The sequence below is a fragment of the Amblyraja radiata genome, chromosome 25, assembly GCF_010909765.2.
Source record: "Amblyraja radiata isolate CabotCenter1 chromosome 25, sAmbRad1.1.pri, whole genome shotgun sequence".
In the NCBI taxonomy this organism is placed as follows: Eukaryota; Metazoa; Chordata; class Chondrichthyes; order Rajiformes; family Rajidae; genus Amblyraja; species Amblyraja radiata.
The window spans coordinates 16,662,390-16,673,177 of NC_045980.1; the positions used below are offsets into that span (position 1 = coordinate 16,662,390).

General features: G+C 43.5%; 1 protein-coding gene across 1 annotated transcript; it reads right to left on the reverse strand.

Moving 5' to 3' along the window:
- Positions 1–465: 465 nt before the first annotated feature.
- On the reverse strand, positions 466–9,132 carry myl2 (myosin light chain 2). The gene is made up of 7 exons (XM_033043295.1): positions 9,001–9,132; positions 8,209–8,298; positions 5,394–5,469; positions 5,210–5,314; positions 2,736–2,814; positions 2,577–2,625; positions 466–1,221 (listed from the first exon to the last, which is right to left on the reverse strand). The coding sequence occupies exons 1-7, from the start codon at positions 9,001–9,003 to the stop codon at positions 1,117–1,119; spliced, it is 507 nt and encodes a 168-aa protein (XP_032899186.1). The 5' UTR covers positions 9,004–9,132; the 3' UTR covers positions 466–1,116.
- Positions 9,133–10,788: the final 1,656 nt, after the last annotated feature.

Genomic DNA, 10,788 nt, shown 5'->3' on the forward strand with positions numbered 1-10,788 from the left:
AGATCCTTCTTCAGACTAAGTAGGTTGGGAGAAAGAAAGAGGGTAGAGGCGGGACAAAGTGTGATTGAATGATACAGCATGGAAACTGATCCTTCAGCCCACGAGTCCATGGAGACCATCGATCACCCCTTCACAATAGTTCTATGTTATCTTACTTTCGCGTCTACTCCCTACACACTCGGCCCGGGGCAATTTTTGGGATCTTTGGGATGTGGGAGGAAATCGGAGCAACCGGAGGAAACCGATGAGGTCACAGGGAGAACGAGCAAACTCTACACGGACAGCATCTGAGGTCAGGATCAAACGTGGGTGTCTGGTGCTGTGCGGCAGCAGCTCTACCCGCTGCGCCGCTGTGCCGCCAACAAGCAAATTTTAATTGAATAGCACATAAAAGCATCACCATAAATCATAGATACTTAAGGCCAACATTTATGTTTTACTTGCTCAGAAGAAGTATCCCAATTGCATTTTGTATGAATTCTCTTTATTTTCTCTTGCAATTTTCATACGTTATTGAATATCTGGTTTTGGTGGAGTTTGTTTATTCGGGTCTAACAAATTACACAAAAACGTGACAAACACGATAAATTCTTGTCAGTTTGAAAGTAATATGTTTTTTTTGACACTCTAAGCAACTTATTATCACAAAGTTCCTATAAAACGTGAACAACAGGATTTTTTGGGGGAATTTTGAGTATTTACAAAGAGGATGACTAAGTATAATTGTCGCTTCCATTTCTTGATAGTTAATAGATGGTCTCTGCACACTCAGTTTGACAAATGATATTTTCTTTCACAACCATTTTACTTTTTTAACCAATTTTTAAAAGCTATCTCGTCTTTTGGATACAAAAGGAAACTGCAGATGCTGAAATCTTGAGCTGAAGAACAAAGTGCTGGAGGAACTCAATGGGTCAGGCAGCATCTGTGGAGGGAATGGACAGGCGACGTTTCGGTTCGGGATCCTACCTTTGATTTTCTGAGGCTTGTGCAGGAGTTTGCTTTCTACTTGCGTTTTGGAAGAGTTAAATAGAGGAAGTATAATAACAAAGTGGCTGTTTATAGAAAGAGGAGCGGAAGGTGCAGAAGATGATCACGGTGGTCGGGAAGGATTGTTTATTCCTGGTCTTTATCCTCTCCGTGGGTGATGACGTGTACCAGGTTCTTGTAGTCCAAGTTATCAGACACATCTGGGGGGAAGGCTGCAAACATCTGATCGATCTGAAAAAGTACAGTAGATTTATCAGCATTGGTTTTATTATTGCCAATTGTACCGAGATATAGTGAGAAACTTTGTTTTATGTGTTATCCAGGCAAATTAAGCAGTATGTGAGCACAACAGGTCGTGTTAAGTGTAGATGGAAGGAAACTGCTGGAGTAACTAAGCGGATAAGGCAGCATCTCTGGAGAAAAAGAATAGATTACTTTTCAGGCCGTAACCCTTCTTCAGACTGAAAGTAGAAGTAGAGGTGGGGGGGGGGGGGGGGGGGGGGGGGGGGGGGGGGGGGAGGGGGAGGGGGGGTGTAAAGAGAAAATAAACAATGTGTTATAGTTTTAGTTTCGAGATGCCGCATGAAAAAAGGTCCTTCAAAGATAGACACAAAGTGCTGGAGTAACTTTGCGGGTCAGGCAGCATCTCTGGAGAAAATGGATAGGATGTGGGAGGAAACTGCAGCAGCCGGAGGCAACCCACAGATTCACAGGGAGAACATGCAAACTCCACTGTGAGAGCTCCCGAGGTCAGGATTGAACCTGTGTCTCCGGCTCTGTGAGGCAGCAGCTTTACCAGATGCCCCATTGTGCCACCATAGTGTTACAGCTACAGAGAAAGTGTAGATTCGAAATATTAGCCCAAGGATGGCAACTGAAAAGCGGAGATCGTATTTGCAAAATGTTTCAAAGTCTCTGCTGGAGATATTTTATGTAACACCATCACTTTAGATGCTTTTATTTGGCAGCTGTTATTTTTGGAGAACCTCATCTCTTTATTGATGGGGAGAAAGTGCACACTTGTCTCTCACAAGCTCCTGGCATCTCCCCCAAGAGAACTTCTCTTGTGGCGGGGGGTCTGGGTAAATGGACAGTAATTGGGTGAAGAGAGTATTTAGGAGATGATTAATGTTCATACTTGTCTCCCAATGTGGGACAGTACTTAAGCCCACACCCCTCATTAGATAAAACAAGCTGTACTTCAATAAACTAGTAATCCGCTCCTCTCCAACCAAATGGCCTCCGAGCCAGGGAATAGAAACGATGACTTCTGCAAGTCAACAGAAGTGAAATGGCTTGCCAACTAATGGATATCCGAGATTACTAGCTCTTGGAATGAGCGCGATGTAGAGGCCTCACTTGGGAGATGACAGAAGCCTACAGAACTGCTCTTTACACGTGAATAATGATCGTTGACTGTGGAGCAAGAGAGAAGGGAATCTAATGAAGAAGCATTATCTCAAAATGGCCAATTTCTGCTGAGGCATTTACTTGCGTACACGCTTAGCATACAGTAAGTCAATATTACAACGGGCAAGGATCTACAATTTTTCTTCCAAGTTAATTCACTACTTGAAAGAACCTACCTCTTCCTTGCTAAATCGTTCTGCCTGAGTCATCAACATTTCTTCAATGCTGCATAAAAAGAGTTAAAAAATGTTCAAATAAAAGCAAACAATTTAGGATCTTTAAAAATCAGACACAAACATTAGCACGATGAAAGGTCAAATACTGTGTGTACTTACAAGTCTTTTCTTAACACACCCTTGCCTTCAGGATCAAATATTTTGAATGCATTTAAGATTGATTCCTCTGGATCTGTACCTGTGAAAATATACAAGCAAAAAATCTTTCTATTTCTGTCTGACAACATAAGGTTAGAGAATTGCAAGTAGATTTTGAGTTTAAATGCATTATAGTGAAATATACTATTATCAATTTCCTTTGATTCACGCCATCACATGAAAGATCAGAAGGGAACAGCCTATCTTAAGTCTGAAGAAGGGTCTCGACCTGAAACGTCATCCATTCCATCTCTCCAGAGATGTTGCCTGTCCTGCTGAGTTACTCCAGCTTTTAGTGTCTATCCACCTTAAGTCTTTGTCACTTACTCCAACCATCTGCCATGCCACAAAACCCCCTTGCCTGTATCTACCCATCACTTGCCAGGCGTTGTCTCACCCCCACCTCTCTATTGCAGCTTTCTCTCCCTCTGCCCTACAACAATCAGTCTAACGATGTCCACTATGTGGTGCCAGCAGCTGCCTCGCCAACAGTCTGTCTGTCCCTTCCTTCTTTGTGTTTAAATAGTATGTGTTAAATGTATGTTTTATAGTGTTCTTTAGCTTGTTTTATTGGGGGGAGGTTGGGGGAAACTTTTTCTAATCTCTTACCCCGACGGAGATGCAATTTTTTTCCATATCATATCTCCATCCGCACTGTGGCCTAACAGCGAGGAGTTGGCGGCCTTTGCTGGAGACCGACTTTTGAGAGCTCCACCGAGGGGAGCCTACATGACTTTAACATCGTGGAGCCCGCGATCCCTTTGCCAGGGATCAACCTTGGAGCTCCATCTGTGGGAGCTCGCGGACTTAACATCACGGAGCCGGCGGTCTCTGGTCAGAGATCGACTTCGGGAACTCCAAGCCACAGGAGTTTCGACCGCCCCGACACGGGAGCTTTGACCGCCCCGACACGGGAGCTTCGACCGACCCGACGCGAGGGCTTCAACCGCGTGCTGCGGGAACTTCGATCACCCCGACGGATGGTTCGACTGCCCCGACCGCGGGAGAATAAAAAGCACGAAGATTGGACTTTTTTGCCTTCCATCACAGTGAGGAATGTGGGGAATCCACTGTGGTGGATGTTTATGTTGACTTTTATGTAGTTGAGTGTCTTGTTGCTTTTTTCCCCCTATGGCTGTATGGTAATTCGAATATCACTGTACCTTAATTGGTGCACGTGAGAATAAAAGACCTTCAAAACCTTTGATACCTTTGAAGAGTCCTTACCCGAAACATTATCTATCCATTCCCTCCACAGATGCTGCCTGACCAGCTAAGTTACTCCAGCACTTTGTGTTATGGAGAGATTATGGAGAGATTCAATATTATAGTCCCCCATTCCTTCTCTCAAGAGTTGCTGCCTGTCCCGCTGAGTTACTCCAGCTCTTTGTGTCTATCTTATTGAGTAAGTATACACTCATAAATCCATGGCCCATGACATAGAAATCAATATTGCAACTGCTATTTTGGTTCATGGAATCATGGAATAATAGAGTTAAACTGCATAGAAAACAGACACTTCTGCCCAGTCTGTCCATGCTGACAAGATGCCCCATCATTTGGCCCATATCCCTCTTTGTTTCTTTACCTTGGCCAGTGCCTTCCATGTACGGTGATGTCAACTTAATCATGACCTTTTTTTCTTAAATAATTTTATCAGGGATTATGAGAACCGTTTGCAAGGCCAGATTTTATTGCTCATCTTTAACTGCCTCCAGCAAAAACACTAAGTGCTGGAGGAACTCAACGAGTCAGGCAGCTTCTGTGGAGGGGATGGACATGCAACACAAGCTTGTTGCAAATCAGCACCAGTGTTGACAGGTAACTGTTTATTTTCCATTAGAGCATAGAACAGCACAGCACAGGAACAGAGGCCCTTCGGCCCACAATGTCTGTGCTGAATATGATACCAATTTAAACTACTCTCCTCTGTCTGCAGGTCATCCTTAATCCTCTATTCCCTGCATATCCATGTGGCTCTTTAAAAGCCTCTTACATGTCATTGTCATATAGCAACTGAATCATTCTATCACCAACTGGAGACCAGTCCTGACCTACCATCTGCCTCAGCTGAGACCATCGGACTATCTTTAATCGGTATTTACTGGACTTTATCTTGTACCAAACATTATTCCCTTTATCCTGTATCTGTACACTGTGGACGGCTTAATGGGAATCATGTATAGTCTCTCCGCTGATGGGACAGCACCTTGGTACATGTGACTATGAACTAAAACTAAACTAAACCACCACCCATGGCAGCACGTTCCAGGCACCCACCGCTCTCTGTGCCCGCACACCCCTTTTCACTTTGCTCCTCTCACTATAATGCTCTGCCCTACAGCCCTTGACAATTTGTTTTGTTAAAATGTTTCTCATAATCTGTGGCGTTTTTTTTTGAGGATTAGTTCATTAATATCACTTATTCCACTCACCCTTAAGCTTCTCACCGAACATGGTAAGAAAAACTGTGAAGTTAATTGGCCCAGAAGACTCTTTAATCATTTCTTCCAGTTCTTCATTTTTTACATTTAGCCGGCCTGTAGAATAGATTACTAATCATTAATAATATTCTCTTGACCTCAGCAGAAGAAATCTGTTTGTGATAGTAAAACTAACCCAGAGCGGCAAATGTGTCCCTCAGGTCCTCCTTATCAATGATTCCATCTCTGTTCTGATCCATTATTGTGAAAGCCTGGAATCAAGGCAAAATCAATACAGTATTAAAAACTGGTATCCTTGATTATAACTTATGGTTCAGGTTCAGCAGAGACACATTTAATATAGTGGGTCTGTGGCCTGTGCCATGCATCATTCCTTGTCTAACAGAAGCATCGACCATGGATTCCTTGTCCTTTGCCAGTGTTAAACATTAACGTTTAATTGAGGGCTGTGGTCTCAAGCAGTGTCTCACTTAAGGGCTGTTCACGAGCATCGTAACATTCTGCACCACAGAGTGGCCTCACACAAATTCACAAGTGCGACTCCCTTCACTTTGTGAGGGGAAAATAAAGATTAGGAATAAATATTGAATGGAAAAGTGCCAAAGGAAACAGATAATTTATCTGCAGCCATGATTAGTTACTTTAGGTTTAATTTAGGACGCAGCCCCTTCAGCCCACTGAGTCCATGCTGACTATCGATCACCCATGCTCACTAGTTCTATGTTATCCCACTTTCTCATCCACTCTCTACACACTAGGGGCCAATTAAACTACAATCCTTCACGTCTTTGGAATGTGTGGGAGGAAACCCATTCGGCCACAGGGAGAACATCCAAACTCCACACAGACAGCACCCGTAGTCAGGATCCAACCCGAGTCTCTGGCACTGAGGCAGCAGTTCTAACACTGCGCCACTGTGCCACCCTCTTATAGAATTATAGATTATTCCTATAGAATTCTGGCCAGTACATGTCAACAGTACATAGACTTGAGAAGCCCTCAAAAACTTTACTGCTGTCCCTTAACCTATACCAGAATGATGCATGGATTAGGAGGCATTAGCTGTAAGAAGGGGTTGGACAGACTTCAATTCTTTTCTCTAGAATGCCAGAGGCTGAGAGGAGATCTGATAGAAGTATAAAAGATTATCAGAAGCATGGATAAAGTAGGCAGTCAGAACCCTTGTTCGCAGTGTGGAAATGTCAAAGGCATAGCTTTAAGGTTAGAAGAGCAGCGTTTAAAGGAGATGTGCAGAGCATGTTTTTTTACACAGGTGGGGTGCCTGAAACATGTTGCTGGGGGTGGTGGAGGCAGAGAATGGAGAGACACAGATATACAGATCTGCCTGCTCACTGGCAGAGAAGATTTGTTGAATTTGGCATCATGTTCAGCATGGACATTGTGGACCGAAGGGCCGGTTCCTATGCTATACTGTTCTATAGGAAGGAAGCAATACCCGAAACGTCGACAATTCTTTCTCTCCATAGATGCTGCCTCACCCGCCGAGTTACTCCAGCATTTTGTGTCTACCAAGGAATAATGAATGCTGGTTTATACCGAAGATGGACACAAAGTGCTGGGGGTAACTCAGCGGGTCAGGCAGCATCTCTGGAGGTAAAAGGATAGGTGACACTTCGGGTTGGAACCCTTCCACAGAGTGAAAGTAGAGGTGGGGGGAGGGAGGGAAATAAAGTGTAGGTGAGAAAAGTCCAGAACAAATCTGGGCCGGCAACAGATGACCTCAGGAAGGATGGAGCCCATAATGGGTCTCTGTTGGCTGGAGAAGGTTAAGCAATTTATTTTCGATACATTATCCCTCCGACTTCTGTGATCTCCCCATCCTGAAACCCTCCCTAGTTATCTGGTTCCCCTTAATCTGCCTTCTCAATGCAGCCCGAGTGTCATAGATTTCCCCAATCACTTCCACAACCCCCAACACCCCCCACCCCCCACCACCCCACCCCCCCACCACCCCACCACCACCCCACCATGTGTGGCATTGCCCAAGCTCTAAGCTCATTCTCATAAACCCCTCCCTCCATCACCCTGTTTCTCATTCCTCCATTTAAAGCATCCCTCCCAGCCTCCCTCTTCAAAAAGCATTTGATCATATCCCCAAACATGGTTCAATATCCTAATTGTCACATATGCACAGCACTGCGAAATTCTTTTGCACAACCCTCAAAAATGAACAGTCACCATATTTTACAAAGAAAATGTCCCAAGTCCAAAGTCCGAGTCTGGTCTGTCCACACTTTGGAAGTATTGGAGTGTCCCTGATCCAGGTAAGCCCCCGGCTGCTGCAGGCCCATAACCCAACATCCCCCTCCTCGCCCGACCACATCTGTGACCAAGGAGGCACCTCCTGCAGGCGACCTTCAAGGTGCTGGGGGCAATACCCCGGTCCCTCCCCTACCCTCTCCCACTCCATGCATCCTTTATGTAGTTTGGTCTCAGATCTTGTTCATTACACGTGAAGCACCTTGGGAATTTCTAACCACGTTAAAGATATCGTACAGGTGGTGTGTTTGTTCCTTGTCATTCACACTTACACTTTTCAATAGAATTTACCGTGCAATGCTCAAAGCAAGTACTTCTCTTAAAATTGGATTACTAGTGTCAAATTATAGATTTTTATTGCTCCCTAGTTAACATCTGCTGCTCAGCACAGACTAGGGATCAAACTTGAGACTTTGTTGGTGTATCACAAATGATTGGTTTAGATTTCTAATCAATGGGCATTTTGATTAGCTTTCAGGGAGAATGCTAACTTTAACGAAATATCAAACAAAGAACCAAGGATGGTGTAAATGTGAAACCCGCATTGAGAATGTTGAGAAGAGTCGGGCGGCATTGTGGAAGGTTGTCATTCAGGTCACTGGCCTCCCATTCCTCATTCCTACCGGCTTTGTTGGTGTATGCTCTGAATTCTCTGCAGCTGTTCCTCATTGAGAGAGTGTTACACTGAATACAAACTTAACAAAACCTACCTCCTTGAATTCCTGAATCTGCGACTGATCAAACATTGAGAACACATTGGAGTTTGCTCCCTCTGCCTTCTTCTTTGCCTTCTTGGGTGCCTGAAAAATAAATACCATCCTAATCAGTTCTGAAAGCTAGCTTGCTGGAGGAATCCCCCAACCCAATCTAACTTAGCTGCAAGCAACCAGGTCAGTGAGGAATGGGGATCAAATCTGCATCTTGGCTGCCTGAGTATCTTAAATACTTGGAGACGCAAGGAACTGCAGATGCTGGAATCTTGAGCAAACCACAAATCGTTGGAGGAACGCAGCTGGTCGGGCAGCATCTGTGGAGGGAATGGACAGGCGACATTTTTGAGTCGAGACTCTTTATCAGATGAGATCAGGATTAGATTTACCAGGACCATTTGGTCTGAAGAAGGGCGCCGACCAAAGACATCGCCCGTCCGTTCCCTCCACAGATGCTGCCTGACACGCTGAGTTCCTCCAACGCATTGTGCTTATCTCAGTTACATTGTTCCTTCATTCCAGAAGCCCTGTAGAAACTTAAATCTTTTTTATCATTAAGAGATTTGCCCAGAACTATTAACTAACTGCCAAGTCACAAAAATTAAATGTCACAGTTTTGTTAACCTCATAATAAATCTTGCTTCCATTTTTTTTTAAAATACCGTAGGAACTCAAGCATGTAGATGGAGATGCAGCAAAACTGTTGCTTTCCTAAGTCCTCCTTAGCTGCTTTGTTCCCCTGTGCTAGCCGTTTCTAATGTAATATAATATGGTATTAACACAGATGCTTACCATTGCTACAGCCTTTGTGATGTTGCTTGCAGGAGGGACACAATGCTCATACAATGCACACAGTGGAATATATACTCTTCGTTAAGTGTAAAAATAAATGTATTCCTACTTTGGGCATTATTTAGTAATCTGCTCCTTGGAACACCACCCCTACCATTTTTAAAACTATTTGGTTTCATCCCTGGTATGATGTGTTTGAATGTGCGCCCTCAAGGTTATAGAAACGTTATACGTCAGAGCCTGTTCTACTTTTAAGATTTTGACCTTAGCCCTCGCTCACTCTTTGTCTTCTACTGTGACATGTGCACTTGCTAAATTAAGAGAACAATGCAAGAATGCCAAGCACTGGAACTTCTCCAAAGCTCCAAAACCCCAGTTCTGTTGCTTCACATCTATCATCAGAACTCATCCTTGCCGTTTATGTTGCTCATTAAAATAAAGGCCATATTTACTTCTTTGAGTGCAGTTTGAGAGATTGCATTTTCTTCCTGTTTGTAACATGTGTGTGTTGTTTTTGTTTTACTTTGGAGATGCAGCATGGAATTTCATTGTTTCATTGTCGATACATATGACTCTTGATTCTCTCTTGAATGATAAAGACATGTGTGGTGGACCTTTGGTTGCATTAAAGATTGATTTTAGCTTAAATTTGTACTAGGAGAACAGTTATGAAGGACTTCACTGCCTTAGGCAACATATACGCTGAGTGCCAGCACAGGCTCTTTTTAGCTTAGGAGACACAGCATGGAAACAGGCCATTCAGCCCACCAAGCTCACGCCGAACATCAATCACCCGTTTACATTAGTTCTATGTTGTCCACTTTTGCATCCACTCCCTACACTAGAAGGCAAATTAATTGATTGCAAGATACAGCATGAAAACCGGCAATTTACAGAGGCCAATTAACCTACAAACCCACACATCTTTGGGATGCGGGAGGAAACCGGAGCACACAGAGGAAACCGACACAGTCATAGTGAGGACTTGCAAACTCCACGCACAGTTTTGGACCAATGCAAGGTGTATATTTCTTTTGAATGGGTGGTATAGTATATGTAACCAGGATTATTGCTGTGTTTCGTTTTGACCTGTGAACTCTAAAGCCACTAACAGAATAATTAGATTGGGGGAGTTGATATCTGATGGCATTACTAGATAGCATCATCAATGGAATAACATTACAAAATAATCTGATAAATGGGTCCTTTAAAAAAAATAAAAAAATGACTACGTTTATACAATGGCCTCGTTGGCAGAAACACATCTCACAATGAATGGAGGATTAATGCAGTAAACTCTGAAGCTGCATATGAGAATGGAACTGAAAGTACAATTATCGATGTTTCACAATTATAGAGAGTTTGGAAGAGGTTTCTGAAAGCAGGCATACACATAGAATTGGTATTGGTTTATTATTGTCACATGTACCACGATACAGTTTGTTTTGTGTGCTATACAGTCAAATCAAATCATATCATGTGTGAGTAGCATCAAGTGGTACAAGTGTCTCTAACGAGAGGGTACTCACTAACTAAAGGGCCTGTCCCACGATGCCAATTCACCCAAGAGCTCTCCCGAGTTTAAAAAAAAATCAAACTCGTGATAAGTACGTAGAATGTACGTAGCGGGTACGTCGGAGCTCGTGGATGTCTCACAGCGGCTCGTAATGCTAACGGCAGGTACTCGGGAAAAGCGGAAACATGTGAAGTTTTTTCAACAGTGTGAAAAATTTCCAAGAGTAAAAAAATACTTGTGATGAGGTATCACGAGTTTGATTTTTTTTTAAC

Coding starts and splice junctions, on each gene's coding strand:
- myl2 (XM_033043295.1), bottom strand. Junction 5,315..5,393: donor GGACACATTTGCCGCTCTGG/GTTAGTTTTACT, acceptor TCTATTCTACAG/GCCGGCTAAATGTAAAAAAT. Junction 2,815..5,209: donor GTTCGGTGAGAAGCTTAAGG/GTGAGTGGAATA, acceptor ATATTTTCACAG/GTACAGATCCAGAGGAATCA.